General features: G+C 35.9%; 1 protein-coding gene across 1 annotated transcript in view; it reads left to right on the top strand.

The window, feature by feature from the left end:
- Positions 1-615: 615 nt before the first annotated feature.
- The window catches only part of LOC143253290 (pre-mRNA-splicing factor ISY1 homolog), a 56,621-nt gene continuing 40,202 nt past the window's right edge, over positions 616-17,034 (top strand). The window contains 3 exon segments of the mRNA XM_076506913.1: positions 616-775; positions 4,575-4,597; positions 13,416-13,582. Coding sequence (XP_076363028.1) covers positions 773-775; positions 4,575-4,597; positions 13,416-13,582 — 193 coding nt within the window. The 5' untranslated portion in view covers positions 616-772.

Genomic DNA, 17,034 nt, shown 5'->3' with positions numbered 1-17,034 from the left:
ATAGGTGCTTACACCCAAAATGTTATGTACTCTACTACGTGCCACTAATTGTATTGTTGCTGTTTATTATTCTTTTCATTTGAGAACACTACAGAATTTCTGGAGCGACAATACATCCCACATGCTTTTAGGTGTTGTTATTGCATATATTTTTCTCTAAAGTGGTATTATTTATATTTATGTACATCTAATAAAACTTCATTTAGAGTTTTATGATTTAATTTTGGCGTTATTTCGGATTATTAATAAACAAAGTAATCTCTTTAATTCGACTTATTACAACTGAAAATCAAAAAGGAATATAAAATAATCAATATTTTCTATTTAACACGTCAAAATTGACAATATATATACATATAGTTTTAGATCAAGCTTAAATGGAAGAGCACATTTCATTATCGAAACATAATTTTCGTCCCTTCTCATTGACTTAGCGGAGAGTCTCCAGGTTTATAACGCTGAAAACTGGGTTTCGATATCCATAATGGGCACAGTACAAATAGCCTGTTGTGTAGGTTTGCGAATATCAATAAATTACCAACTATAACTTTCGTACAATTGCTTATCAACATAAATAGTATTTATCAATGTCTTTGTTCCTTTTCACCGTTAGATGGCTCTAGTAGTAGATATGAAATAAAAACTAGATATTTACAACGTTTTCAGTGGTGTATATTATAGTTAATCACGGAGTATATAAATTTTTCAAATTCATTTGAAGTTTAATATAACTTGTAAGCACCTAATCTTGGACGCACCGAACAAATAGAAAATGGTAATATTACTAATATAATAATAAGACAACGAAATGTTCTGTACATTTATAATATATATACTGTAGTAATAGAGATAAGACTTAGTAGGAGTATGGAAACTAAGAACTCACGTATTACTAATACAATGTATTATGTGGGCGTCATAATAAAACAAAAAGTATTACATGTGTAATACTACAATGTATTAGTAATATTACTATACATTATTACTGTCAGGTTCAATTCAAAAGATATGTTGACTAGTATTAATTATTAGCTTAACGTTAGTGTCATGTTAAGTAGCGATATTTTTCAGGATGAGGGCTATGGGAACTTAAAAAATCACCTATACAAAAAAGTGATTATTATTTTTTTATATAGAGACAAGTGACTCATACTTTAGTTCTGTACACTGAAAAGTAACCCCCTTCCCATATAAAAATGTAATTTCTGTATGGGTGTTTTTCACACTAATAACATAAAAATATTTATTCTTGATACATTGAATCATTTGACTAACAAGGGATATTCAGTAAGATGCTAGAATTGAAAAAATCTGTTTTTACCAGTTCAGGGTTTAGTCTTATTTAATAAACTACAACAGTATCAGAAGTTTTCTCAGTGTGTAGTTGGTTGCAAATTGAATACCTGTAAAAATACTTGTGCAGTTGAAAATTCACCTATGTAAGAAAGTTAAAGTGGATAAATATTTTAAAAAATATACCTAAGAGTATAAAATTCCATTGAACAGTTGATAAATAAATATATTTACTAGAATATTCTTCAGTTTTTGTAAAATATTTTACTAGGCATTTGTGAATAAGGTGTCGTATTAAAAAATGATAAAGTTAAAATATAATTCTACAGTTGAAACAATCCTCAGGAAAAGCTCTAAGCCATATCTATAGCTATTAGACACAAACATTTATAACAGTAATTGACCATATCTTTAAAACCATGTCTGATTTGCAGCTGGAAGGTATATCAAAACTAACTCTGGGATAAAAAGAAAAACTAGCTTGGTGATTGGCAATTTGTCTGGAATATGATTAGGTTACTATACTAAAAATGAATAAATAATTATAATAACTGTTTGATATTGAAATTTTCTTACTTTAAATATTATTTGTAGTGACATAAATAAAAATTACATTTTCTCATTGTAACACAGTTCACAGAGAAACAGTTGTTAAATCAATTTGATTACGTAAATAGCATTTCAACCACTATTGTATCTATTGTACCCCACAAGCCTGAAGATCCCTGGTACTTGGTGAAAGGCCTCATTGGTAATGGATAACTTATTGAGTGGTTATAATTACTGTTCACTCTCTAGTGTGATTTTCTTACACATAGATACTCAGAACACAAAGTATCATGTAAAAGAGTAATAAATGGAAATTCTGTAAGTTATTTCATCAACAGCCTGTAAGTAACAATTTGTAATTTCATAACTGATAACTATTAAAATTGTTTGTTTTTTGGATTTTGCACAAAACCACTCGAGGGCTATGTGCACTAAATATTAAAATACAATCTTATATATATTTACTGAATAAAGTCTTCTGAAGTCAACACAGAAGGAATCAAAACATGTAGAACATTTTGTAGTATGCAAATTATGCAAATGTTCTATTTCATGTTTAAGTTTTTATGGTATAGAGAGTAAGTAATATTGTGTTTGTATTTTTTATTTGTTAGAACTATTGAAGTAATTAAAAATTGTAATATTTTAATTAATATTACAGTATAGATGTGATTTTCAGTTTATATATTTACTTTAAGAAAGGCTAAAGAAAAAAAAAAGATTTAATGGTAATACTACAGTTAAATATCATTTGAGACTGATTTGTAAGTGTTAGTAAGCAATTAACACCAGTATCTCACATTTACATCAGCCATACATGTAAACAATGATATGATGTAAATTTAAGAAAAATTTAGCCTAGGCTGTCCAATTCTCTAAACCAATGACTTCCAAACTGTGTATTGCAACACACTAATGTGTTGCAGGAAGTTGCAAGAGTTTCACCAAATTAAGGACATAAACTTCAAAAACATTACATGTGGCAGAAGGAGTGTTTCAGTTGTCCTCTTATGACAGCCCTTCCATCAATTCAATGTCCTAAGACTGAACACATTACTCCAAATGACCCATACAATGAAATTATAACCTTTTTAGACTTCAGTATCTATGAAGATATAATCTAAAATCCTATATATCCTGCAAGTAACAACAGCACACTGCTTGGATACTTAAGAGCCTGATCATCTAGATCACCAAGATATTTTTCTTCCACAACTCATTTAATGTTATTCCCATCAAATTACCTTGCATTTATTATAATTAAATGCTAAGTGTAATTTATATACAATTCAAATCTTCTTATATAGTGGCATCATTCTCATAGCCAGCAACACCCAGAACCTTAACATCATTAACAAATTTAAAAATTTACTATTCATTTGTTCATGTGTTATTGATGTAAATAAAGAGAGAGTAAAAGTCCTAACAATGACCCTTGAGGTACCCCACTTGTGACATTAATACCATTTGACTGAACTCCATTTATAACAATTCTATATTTTCTTCCATTCAGTCAATTTTCTATCCTTTGATCCAACCAGCAGAGACAAAGACTATATACTTAAGAAACTCATCTTAAATTAAACACTGTAGTTATATATGTTAAATTAAAAGAGTATACAATAAATAAATTTATTGCTTTTTGTGCATTCAGTGATGTATATAAATAGATAGCAGTACATCATATATACTGAGTTGTGTATGGAAATACTTGGCAGGATGCTATATACATCATAAGTGTTAGTTGTACTTTTTTTTCATAAGTATACAGACACTGTTTTGAAATAAAGGCTTTTCTGTTAAAACTATTATTTCTACAAAAAATGTTTGAATTGTTTGAAACAAATCCACTCAAGACTTTTAGAAAAAAACTTAAAAACTGTTCATAATATTTTATATAAGATTATGATGATCATATTGCAACTCATTAGATTACCTGCAGTTTACATGCAGGAGTTTAATTGACTTCAAAAATTATTAAAATATGTAATTTTTAGTTTTGTAAAGCTATCAGACTTGTTAATGTGTGTTAAATCTCTTGTTTAGCTGACTAAGGTATTGATGTGTATAACAATGTTTTTGGTTAAAATGTATATGAAAATATATGTTTTTAAATGAAAGTACTAGTTCATATTTTTATATGTAACAAAACTATTTTTCTATTAATGTTTATAGTTGTAATGTCTATGACCATTTCAAAGTTATCTATCTCTTGGTGTGATATCATTGTAGTCTTTCAGTCATACTGTGGTGTGCCTACCTAATATGTTTATGAATTATTTAAACTATAACTTTTTTCTTATTCATCTTGCAATATTTCTCATTAGTGTTAACAACATTATCTTGGTTTCGAGGATTATATCTAACAGGTTACTCGCATAGTATAAGAATTTGCAGTACAACATAAGCATGAAACAGTTGGAGTAATCTGTTTTCAAAGGGCAAAAACCAATGCTGACATCTTTGATTTTACAGTGTATCATTGCAATCAGTATGATAGTCATGAACCACAAATTGAAATGGCTAATCAGTTATTTTATGTATAATTAACTGAAGACTTTTGAGGTACTGTTTGCATTATGAATATATATCTAAATTGCCTTCTTGAAAACGTTGGTTATTTTAATTTTGAAAATAGTGCATAAAAATTTAATCTTATGTGATACACTCCAATTTCAAAAATAACATAATGCAATCAAAATTTTTAAAACTCTTATTTCTTTATTTTTTAGGCAAGAAATGCAGAGAAAGCAATGTAAGTACATAAGATTGAACCCTTTTGTGTAAAAGTATAGATAAGATACTTTGTTTTGATGCAGACTACATTTTTTATTGCTCCCCAGTGGCACAGCTGTAAGTTTGTAGACTCATATGCTGAAATTTAGTTTTTGATACTGACAGTGGGCACAACACAGAAAGCCCTTTGTGTAGCTCTTTGTAATTAATTATAAATCAACAAACAAAACCTTTACTGAGATATTTTTCCTTTCTTTCAGCTTATGAAATATGTATAGGAAAACATTTCTGGTTTAAAATCCCCTTTCTCCTTTAAAATACTTTTAAGCATAGGTTATAAGGAAAATCAGATAATCTGTCTTGTATTTCATATTTAGTATGTTCATTTTTGCATGAGTATGTTGATAGCATAATTTTTAGATGTGTGTTTTTTAATAGTCTGATGTTTTTAAATAAACATCATATATTTATGGGTGTACCATCAGAAATTTATTAAACTTCGCCATGGTACTACGAAATTATGATTTTTATATTATTTTATCTGAACATAAAGTTGACTTTCCCTGTAGATTAAATATTATTCTACTTCTGCAGTCACCTCTAAAACCTAGGGTACATTCTATATCCTACATTATAGCTTTTACCTTGGGATCCAAGTGCTAAGTGTTTTTGAGAAAAAGAGGGTTATATAACAAGTATTGGTGAAAAGGGGAATCATTGATTTTCCTAGCTAAGATGTTTAGGGTAGGAATCAAATGAACTTGATAGCTAGAGACAAGGAAGAAACTGATGACTGGATATCTGTTTGATTAAAGTTTTCTTCATATTAATTAAATATTTTGTGAGTTATACCACAGTATAAGAAATAAAAAAAAATGCACATTTAAAAAAAAAGCTGAATGTATTAGCTAACAAAGAGAAAAGATTTCTGAAAGGATATGAATTCTACAGAATATTCTCAATGAAAAAGGAAAATAGACACAAAACATTGTGTTTTTAATTATTCAGCATGAAGTATAAGGAATCCATGTTAGTGCATGGTTTAGGAAGAGAGGAAGAATATTCTGACAAAATGAACAGGAAGGGTTGTAAAAAACTTTATTGTTCTAAATATTCATTCCACCTTTTAAAAGTTCACCATAATTTTCAGATTATCCTACACATTTTTTTTTGCTAAAAATTTATCTCATTGTAAGGGTGTATATAGTATAGGGCAACAAATCTTTTTTTTCTTTAACAGTCAGCTCTCACCATCTTTTCCAACATATATTATGAATAATAATGTATACTTACTAGTAATGTTACATTTTGATGGTATGTTTTATTAATTCTATATATTTCTGAATCGTAAGTGAGAATTGTCTCCTACTTTAATTCATTTTCTGTATTTTTAAACGTTATTTTTGAAATAAAATGATCAAGAAGCTGAGTCTTGTGATTTTAATGACTTATTTTCATGCATACTAAGAAATATTTGCAAATAAAAAACTAGATATTTCTTTACATTATATTTGATATTGAAAACTACTAATCATTTTTGGTGAAACTTTCATATTCTGAGTCTGAAACACTATTTTCAAATAATTGGCACAACTTCTCGACATAGCAAGTGTTGAGCCACACTCATTTTTTAACAATTTTATAGAAACACTAAAATTTGAATAATATTTATTTTTAATTGTTGCTACTAAATTATCAAGCACTAAGGTGAGCATGCAATTAGATATTATATGGATATTCTAACATTCTTATTATTAAAGGGTTTCTTTGACCCCAGTATTGCAAAAGTTGAAGTGCATACTATTTATGGTGGTAATGCAGATTTGACTATTTGTTCATGAAGATTACAATGCATATTATATTTGTAAAATCATGGTATCTTAAAAATTTTTGAAGCAGAAAAAATTATGCTAAAAATTGGTATTTTAATCTTTTGAACTTGAAGATATTTATTTTAACTTTAGTGTTTAGCTATTAGAATATGACATGTAGGTTAGGTGTTCCATCTTATGGTTTGGAGGTTATCAAAGGGTTTGGAAGATACAACAAGTAATTTTGAAGTTTTTGTTGGTTTTTATTATTTTAATAACAATTTTTTTAAATAAATCTTCCTTTTGTGAACCTCCTTGCTTTACTGGCTTCCTCAAAAAAAGCATTACTTTCTTTAGTATTGTATAGGTTTTATGACTGAGAATTGTATTAGAGGTTAAAATAGTTTAAAAACAAACTGTATTATTATACTAGCATTTTTTACAAAAATGATATTTGTTAGTGGATATTTAGTTACTTGACAAGTGATAGGTTATGATTATTCATTCACAAAATGGGGTCATGAACTCAAAAATATTTAAGAATTAGTATTGTGGTATAAAATATGTTGTTGTTAGCCATGATTTTTTAGAAAATAAATCTTATTTATTTCCCCTTGGTGTGGACTCCTGTACTTGGTGAGGGGGACCTCCCAGGGAAGGTTTTGTTCTTTCTGGTTACCTTCTCTGGGATCTAAACATCCACCCACGTGTTTGCCGTGCGTGGCGACCAGTGAAGGGGAGGAGAGGATCCTGGTGGTTGAGGGGTCCAACCCTAACTCACCACTTTGGCCTTGAATTCCTGTAGACATGCTGCCTTTGGGTGGCCCCCCCTTGCGTCAGTCGGTTGGTCCACTTGGGCTAGAGTCAACCAAGTACCAGTGTTGGAAGTTCTCAACGGGTGTTGTGGACATTGTGTCTGATGCTGGTGTTTAGGTATAGTGCTCATGAAATCCTGGTGTTGCTGCAATGTCCTTGCATGACATTGTAATGCATCCCCTTGTAGGGCTCCATGGTGGGTGGGGTCAGTGGGTACCGAAATTTTCTTTTTACCTGTGGATCCTCCTATGAAAAATTTAAATAAAATAGTGAAAAAACAGTCAAAAGGTAAATAACCACATCTTGAAGACACTGAGCAGCAATCTTCAACATCTGTAAAACACATTTCTCATTTTCTTATATTACATTCTCTTTCAGAAAATCCTTTAGGGCAAATGCCCCCTTTTTTATTCAGAAGGGACTAGAGGGACTTGCTTGCTCTCCAAAGTCAGTAAAGAAGCTTCAATCTGGAGACATATTGGTTGAAACATCCACATCCCAACACAGTGAACTTCTCTTGAATTCAAAGGCAATTGGGGATGTACCTATTGAGGTTACCCCTCATGCTATCTTGAATTCATCATGAGGAGTTATTGTTGAGAGGGATTTGAAGAACATCCCCGAGTTAGAGATTCTCGCTGGTTTCTCCACTCAAGGAGTTTCTACAGTGAGGCGCATATCCACTCGCAAAGATGGAGTTACACTGTCGACAGATATCCTCGTTTTGACATTTACATCACCACGTGCACCTATCATCATCAAGGCAGGTTATTTAAATTACAGGGTACGGCTGTACATTCCAAACCCTCTCCGATGTTTCCAATGTCAGAGGTTCGGCCACTCAAAGACATCATGTCATGGTTCCCTGATATGTGCTTATTGTGGTGGCAAGGACCACGATGCCTATGAGTGTGACATGGACGCACATTGTGTCAACTGGTTCTCACCCTTTCTACTTTTGTTCTTGCCCTAAATGGTTGGAGGAAAAAGAGGTACAACGTTTGAAAACGACTCATATCATTAATTATCCTGAGGCTCAGAAATTGCTGTCCTCCACTTCATCTTGGACATATGCTGCTGCACTTCGTTCCACAACTACAGTGGGAGTGCAGACAGATCTCTCTCTGCCTACAAGAGAATCATTTTCAAAATAAATGAAAAGCCTTTTGACCTCCATGGTTAAAAAGGTTAATGAATCAACTTCTACACCCATCTCTGTTCCTCCCATACATTCCAACAAACCCCAAGATCCACATCCTTTGGTTTCAAATACAGGCATTTCATCAGACATATCTTTTTTCTCTCACCTCGAAATGCAAAACAGTCATTCTTTCGCATCCTCAGTCACTGGAATCCCCTTCCAACAACAAACACCTGCTCAATCGACCCAGGGCAGGATCCACAAAGGTCGATAGACCTCCTCCAAATAAGGTCAGTAAGGAAAGAAGACGTGGTCATAAACAGAAGGGTTCTCCAGCCACTTTGCCTACTCTTCATTAAAAATGACCACCTTGATACAATGGAGCTGTCGAGGTTTATGTTCTAATCTGGATGACATCAAAACACTGATTGCTTCCTACCATCCTGTATGTCTTTCCTTACAAGAAACATTTCTGAAACCTGCCAATACAGTCACCTTTCTCTGTACAGAAATGACAGGCTGTGTGATGGACGAGTACATGGAGGGGTGGCACTGTTGGTTGATCAGCATGTGCTCACCCTGTCTTTGTCACTTAACACACCCATGGAGGCCATAACAATCCATGTTTTCTTGGGTCACACTATCACTGTTTGTTCTCTCTACATGTCACCTGGAGAGACATGATCAATCAGACCTTGATGCTCTTGTTGAACAGTTGCCGTCTCCCTTTCTAATCCTGGGGGACTCTAATGGACATCATCCTTTGTGGGGAAGTGCTGTTATTGATAGGAGGGGTTGCTCTGTAGAGCATATGCTCTCTGATCACAACCTTTCTCTTTTCAATAATGGTTTTTCCACTTATTTTCATGCACCTAGTTAGTCCTTTACCGTTGTTGATCTCGGTTTGCTCCCCTTCATTATTCTCCCATTTTTCATGGAGGGTTGACAATAATCCACTAGGCAGTGATCATTTTCCTATACTTTTGAGAGAGACTGGTCGTGGTCAATGCCACCCTACCCGCGTGCCCCAGTAGAAGCTGGATCAGGCAGTCTGGTCCACTTTCACTGCTCTTGCAGAACTTGATCCTACCATCGTCAGTCAGTTATCAATAGACAACTGTGTGGCAACAGTAACTGACTGTATTATACAAGCAGCTGCTCAGTGTTATTCCTTAAACCTCGACATGTTTTTCACGATATACTTGTCCATGGTGGAATCCTGTCTGCCACCAGACACGGAAGGCTTAAAAACGGGCCTGGGTTACTTTCTGTAGATATCTTACACTTTCAAACCGCATTGCTTTCCAACGGGCCCATGCACATGCTAGGTGGGTGAGACGTCAAAGCCAGAAGGAATCTTGGATTAAGTTCACAACTAGCATATCTTCTACCACCAGTTCCAAGTTCATATGGGACAAGGGTTTGAAAGGTCAGTGGGCACTACAATTCTGTCTTCCTCTCGATCTTACTCTCTGATGGCCAAGCGGTAGCTGATGTCTGGAGCATCGCTGATTCTCTAGGTGAAAGCTTTTGCTGGGTATCTAGCACTTCTGCTTGTTCCTCCATCTTCTTGGCCATCAAGATTCGGGCAGAGCGTTCACCTCTTTCCTTTCAAACTGACTGTCTCTTTGACTATAATCATCCATTTACATTAGTGGAACTGAAAATGACCCTTCATCGGTCTAGCAGTATATCTGTTGGACCAGATGATGTACACTATGACATGCTGTGCTATCTCTCTCCTGCTTCTTTTGATATTCTTCTAATTGTTTTTAACCAGATCTGGCAGGAGAATGGTTTTCCTAATGTCTGGCACCAGGCTATTATCTTACCTTTCTCTTAGCCTGGAAAAGATCCCAAGATTCCTTCAAACTGCCGTCCAATTGGTTTGACGAGCTGTCTCTGTAAGACCTTAGAGAGGATGGTTAATGCTCGTCTTGCTTGGTTCCTCGAATCATACAACCTTCTCTTGCCCACCCAGTGTGGGTTCCGACGACAGTACTCCACCACAGACCACCTAATTCGACTTGAAACATCAATCAGAGAAGCCTTTCTTAAACAACAAAATCTTGTATCAGTGTTCTTTGACATTGCAAAGGCTTATAACACAACATGGAGGTATGGCATTTTGCGAGACCTCCATATATATGGGTTACATGGCTATTTACCCATGTTTATTTAAAAAATTTTTAATGGACAGGAGATTCCAAGTTTGTGTGGGTTTGACACTTTCCCATTCTTTTCTACAGGAACTTCGGGTCCCTCAGGGCTGTGTTTTTAGTGTCACACTTTTCAGTATAAAGATTAATGCCATCACTAAACAACTCCCTCTCACTGTTGCAAACTTTCACATCTCGTATCAGTCGTCGAACATGAGATATATTGAGCAGCAATTACAAACTGCCCTCAAGCGTGTACTGAAGTGGACCACGGCGAACGGCTTTAATTTCTCTCTCTTTAAAACTGTTTGCATGCACTTTTGCTGCCAACAGGGTATTCACCCTGATCCTGAACTCTGTATCTGTGAAGTTTCGCTGCCAGTGGTTCCTGAGACCATGTTCTTGGGGCTTAGCTTTGATTGTAAGTTGACCTTTATACCACATTTAAAGCAGCTACGGGGTCAAATGCACAAGAGCACTGAACATCCTCCATGTCCTCTCTACCACCAGTTGGGGAGTGGATCGATGTTCTACGTTAAAGATATATTGTACTCTTATTCGATCGAAACTCGACTATGGATCCATAGCCTATGGCTCTGCCAGATTCTCAGCCTTAAAGATGCTTTACCCCATTCATCATCAAGGATTTTGACTCTGTACTGGGGCTTTCCGTACCTCTCCAGTTCAAAGCTTATACATTGAATCTCATGAACCTTCTCTGCAACTTTGCTGTTTGCAACTGTCTTTACTATATTCTTCGAAACTTCGTTCCTTTCCAAAGCATTCCACCTGGGAATGTGTTTTCCTTCCTCAGTGGGCCATACTTTTTCAGAACAGACGATCTGCCATTGCTCCTTTTGGCCTTCACATCCAGGTGCAATTGGATGGATTGGGTCTGTCCTTGGAAAACATTGCAAAATCCACTGGTCAGCCCATCCCACCATGGCTCATTACAGTCCCCAAGTGTGGCCTTTCTTTAAGTCATCTGAGAAAGGCAGATACTCCCCGATTAGAAGTACTGTCTTTTATTTATTGAACATCTTTTGAACAATCTTTTCATTCCAATTTATACGGATGGTTCCAAATCAGGTAACTCTGTGGGCTCTGCCATGGTTTGTTGCGGTTTGGTGGTTGTGCGCAGAATCCCCTCTACAGCTTTTGGGTTCACTGCTGAACTGTATGCCATTTCTCTTGCCCTGGATCATATTGAAGCTAAGCAGTATTCCAACTGCACTATTTATACTGACTTGCTTAGTTCTCTACTGGCCCTGGAATCTCTTCACGTTGGCTCACATCCTGTTCTTGCTGATGTTCAAAACCAACTGGCCCATTTCTCATTAACATCTACTTCTATCCAGTTTTTCTGGATACCAGGCCATGTTGGTATTCACAAGAACTAGCTTGCAGACACAGCAGCTAAATCTATCTGCTCTGGCACTATCATTACTGTGCCTATTCTGTGCATGGACTGTGGTCCTGTATTTAAGGCTTGGCTCCGTGCCAGCTGGTAGTCAACTTGGAGTGAGCAATGCGACAACAAGCTTTTTCAAATAAAACCAGATATTAGACTTTGGCCATCTAGCTTCCCTAAGGTTCAGAAGGAAGGAAGTTGTTCTAACTAGACTACGCATTGGTCACAGTTTTTTAACTCATATTCTTCCTTTATCTGTAACTGATGCACCAGTGTGTAGTTTGTGTAACACCCAAATCACTGTAAGCCACATTTTACTTTCTTGCCATCATTACGACTCTCAACGATGGCACTATTTTAAACGTGTTCTGTCCCAAGGTTTGTCCATAACATTAGCCAGTGTTATTGATGATGGTGACACTGTCCATCTTGATAAAGTTTTTAGTTTTTTAATGGTCATTAATCTTTTTAATGTCATTTAAGTGTTTGGTATTTATTTATTACACCTTTTTAATTGTGGTTCTCTTTAAAGAGTCTCAATCTCTCTAGTTCAATTTGAAATTGGAAAATGGACATGACATTAAATAACTCGACACCAGGACTAGAAAGGTCAACTTCAGGTGACTAATGCTGCTGTTTGAACTATCCATTTGAACTACCTGTTAGTCATCCTAGCAAGGTATTATTACAATTTTCCTGCACTTTTATTACTTTACTTTTTCACACTGGCCATATTGACACATAACTCGGAACCAGGACTGGAAAGGCCAACTTCAGGTAACTGATGGTGGTTCTTGTACCTACCTGTTAGTCTTCCTGGCAGGTTATGATAATTACCATTATGCTACAGAAAGTCCTTTACAACTTCTATTACTGTAGTTTCTCTCTTAATATTGTAGACTGGATATCAACATTGGTGTTATGCCATTTATGTTTTTTAATTGCTGTTTTGTTTTTACCTTCATTTCCTTTTATGAATTTTACTACATTTACTTTACTTTTACCTTTTTACCAGACATTTGGCAAATTGTTATTACAATTTTGCTACATGTCTTTTAAAACTTTTATTACTTTACTTTTTGATAATGGCTGTAATGACACATAACCCGGAACCAGGACTGAAAAGGCCAACTTCAAGTGACTGACGGTGGTTCTGTTAGTCTTCCTGGCAGGTTATGATCATTACCATTTTGCTGGAGAAATTACTTTACAACTTCTCCTACTCTGCTTTCTCTCTTAACATTGTAAACTAGGTGTCAACATTGGTTTTATGCTTTTTCTGTTTTTCAATGATGTTTTGTTTTACCTTCATTTCCTTTTCTGTATTTTACTACATTTACTATATTTTTACCTTTTTACTGGAGGTTTAGCGCAGGTAGCCTAGCTGCTTTGTGCCATAAAACACTAAATCAAACCAACCAACTTGTTTATTTAGCATAAATATTTTCTTATACTTGATGATTTATATTTAATGTATTAAATGCTTTTATAATTTTCAGGACAACGCTTGCTCGATGGCGGGCAGCTCAACTTGCTGACCAAGGCAAAGGACTTCAAGAAAGGAGACCATTTTTAGCTTCAGAATGTAGTGATCTTCCCAAGGCCGAGAAATGGAGAATGCAAATAATTCGAGAAATTGCAAAAAAGGTGGCTCAAATACAAAATGGTAAGATCAAATATAAACCTTGTGTGATTGTATGCATACATTTTCTCTTTGAGTTTGAAAAATAATGTACATTTTGATAGTTACAATTATGTATGATTCATATTAGGTTTTCTTCCTGATATCCATCTCAATAAAATACATAAACCAGTCCTCCTTGACATGGGTTTCTGTACATGTTGATGGGACCCCCCCAGAGAAGGTTCTGTACTTTCAGTTTACCTCCCCTACAATCTAAACATCCACCCACGTGCTTGCCGTGTGTGGCGACTCATGAAAGGGCAGAGAGGATACTGGTGATTGAGGGTCCAACCCCAACACACGAATTTGGCCTTGAATTCCTGTAGACAGGCAGCCTTTGGTGTGTTCCTCCCCATTGTCATTCGGCTGGTCCACTTGCACTAGGGATCAACCAAGTACCAGTGTTGGACATTCTCAACAGGTGTTATGGACATTGTACGTGATGCCGGTGTTTGGGTATAGTGCTCAAAATATCCTGGTGTTGCTGCAGTGTTCTTGTTTGACATTTTAGTGCATCCCCTTATAGGGCTTCATCGTGGGTGGGATCAGTGGGCACTGAAATGTATTGCCTTTATTATGGATACCCCCATTCAAGAAAAAAATAAGAATGAAGAAATTGAAAAAGACAACAGATAATCAGAAAATGACCATGCGTGGACGACTGTTGTACAGTCACCATCACAGTCATATTCTGTACCTCAACTTTTAATTACAGATTCCTTATCCAAGAAATCCTTAAAGCAGATGCCTAACTTTCTTATTCAGAAGGGATTAGAAGGACTTGCTCCCTTCCCCACGTTAGTAAGGAAGTTATGCTCTAGAAACATTTTGGTGGACGTCTTCACCACAACATACCAAACTTCTCTAGAAATCAAAAGCCATTGGGGATATATCCATGCAACTTTGAATTTTTCAAAAGAAGTTATAGTTTAGAGGGTTTTAAAGGATATTCCTGAGTTGGAGATCCTTGCTGGTTTGTCCAGCCAAGGTGTTTCTGCAGTACTGTCAATCTACACTTGCAAAGACGGAATTATGATGTTTGCCCTCCATGATTAAAAGAGTTAATGAATCTATGTTTTCTTCCAAAAACTGCTGGGTCCACTTCCTTTGGTTTGGGGTTTAGGTGTTTCCTTGAATCCATCATCTTCTGCAGCCCTGAGATGTAAAACAATTATCTGTTCAAACCCTCAGTTGCAGGAATCTTTGTCCAAAGACAGAGATCTGCCTACTTGACCCAGGGCAGGATTCATGGAGGTTAATAAACATTTTTCCAATAATGAAAAAAATTGGTTGAAAACAAAAGGGCTCCCTGTCTCATTCTCCATCACATAAGTAAAAATAGTCACTTTGATACAGTGGCACTGTCGGGGTTGTTGTTCCAGTATAGGTGGTATTAAGGATTTGATTGATTGTTACCATCCTGTGTGTCATTTCTGAAGCCTGCTGATATAGTCACCTTTCAGCAGTTTTATTTCAATAGAAATGACAGGTTGTGTGATGGGAAAGTGAATGGAAGGATGGCACTGCTGGTGGATTGGCATGTGTCCACCCTATCTCTGCTATTCAGTACACCCTTGGTTAGCCATCTGCGTTTTCTTGGGTTGTGCCATCATTATTTGTTCTCTCTACCTGTCTCCTGAAGAGACATATGTTCAGTCAGACCTTGATTCCCCATTGAGCAGTTACCATCTCCCATTTTAATCCGGGGGGATTTTAATGGATACAATCCTCTCTGGGTTGGTACAGATATTGTGTGTATGCTATCAAATCACAACCTTTCTTCAATACTGGTTCTTATACTTATTTTCATGCACACCTAGTCTGTCTTTTACTGCTATTGTTCTCTCTATCTGGTTCCCTTCACTTTCCTCTTACTTTTCTTGGAGGGTTGATAGTAAAGCATAAGACAGTGGTCATTTTCCTATCATTTTGAGAAAGACTGGCCGTGGTCGATGCCACCCGACCCATGTGCCTCAATAGAAGTTGGACCAGATAACTGGCCCTCTTTCATTGTGCTCTCTGAACTTCATCCTGCCATCATCTGTAAACCATTGATATATGACTATGTGGCAGTAGTAACTGTAATTGTATTCACCAAGCAACTGCTTAGTCTATTCCTAAAATCTCAACACATTTTCAACAGTATCCTTGTCTTTGGTGGAATTCTGCCTGCCACATGGCATTGAAGGCTCAGAAACACATCTGGGATATCTTCTGTAGGTATCCCACCCTCTTAAACCAATGATTCCAAGTCTGTATGGGACCGACACTTTCCCATTCTTTCCCACAGGAACTTGGGTGTCACAATTTTCATTATTAAGATTAATGCTATCAGTGGACATCTCCTCCCTACATTTGCAAATGGGCTCTATGTCAGCAACTTCCATATCTCATGTCAATCATTAAGTATGAGGTTTATTGAATGGCAGCTACAGACTGCCTTCAGAATTGTTTACTGAAGTGAACCACAGCAAAAGTTTTACCTTTTCTCAGTCTAAAACTGTTTGCATGCATTTCTGCTGCCAATAGGTATTCACCTTGATCCCACACTCTATCTTGGAGAAGTTGTGCTTCCTGTGGTCTCTGAGGCAAAATTCTTGGGGCTTATCTTTGACCATAGCTGACCTTTATTCCTCACATCAAGCAGCTATATGTTAAGTGTACAAGAGCACTTAACATTTTCCATGCCCTCTTTTCAACCTCTTAGAGTGCTGATTAAAGTTCTATGCTAAAAATCTATTGTGTCCTCATTTAATCAACACTGGACTATGGGTCTCTGGTCTATGGATCTGCCAAGACCTCAGCTTTGAAGATGTTGGACACTGTTAACCATCAAGAGCTTTGGCTCTACACGGGGACTTCCACACTTCTCCAGTCCAGAGTTTGTACACTGAGTCTTGTGAAACCCTTTTATACCTATGTCGTTTATAACTGTATGCTTCAAAACTTTGATCCTTATCACAGCATTACATCTGGGGTTGTGTTTTTCTTCCTCAGTGGGCAATGCTTTTTCAGAATAAATGGTCTGCCATTGTTCATTTTGGCCTTCATATGCAGGCGCAGTTGGATGAATTGGGTCTGTCCTTGGAAAACATTGCTGTATCCACTGGTACCATCCTACTGTAGCTTATTATCATTTCCAAATGTGACCTTTCTTTGAGTCATCTGAAGAAGGTGGGTAATCCTGATTAAAAGTACCATCTTCTATTTGCTGAACATCTGTCAAACCATCCTTCTATTCCCATTTATACAGATGATTCAAAATCAGGTGACTATGTGGGATCTGCCATGGTATGTTGTGGTTTGGTGATTACACACCCTCTGCAGTTTCTGTGTTCACTGCTGAATTTTATGCCATTTCACTTGCCCTGGATTACACAGAATCTATGCAGTACACAAATTGTACTATTTATACCAACTTGCTTAACTCTCTA

Source organism: Tachypleus tridentatus, chromosome 6 (genome assembly GCF_004210375.1).
Source record: "Tachypleus tridentatus isolate NWPU-2018 chromosome 6, ASM421037v1, whole genome shotgun sequence".
Classification (NCBI taxonomy): Eukaryota; Metazoa; Arthropoda; class Merostomata; order Xiphosura; family Limulidae; genus Tachypleus; species Tachypleus tridentatus.
The sequence above is the reverse complement of the archived record's forward strand: the minus strand, read 5'-3'. Positions and strand labels throughout refer to the sequence as shown.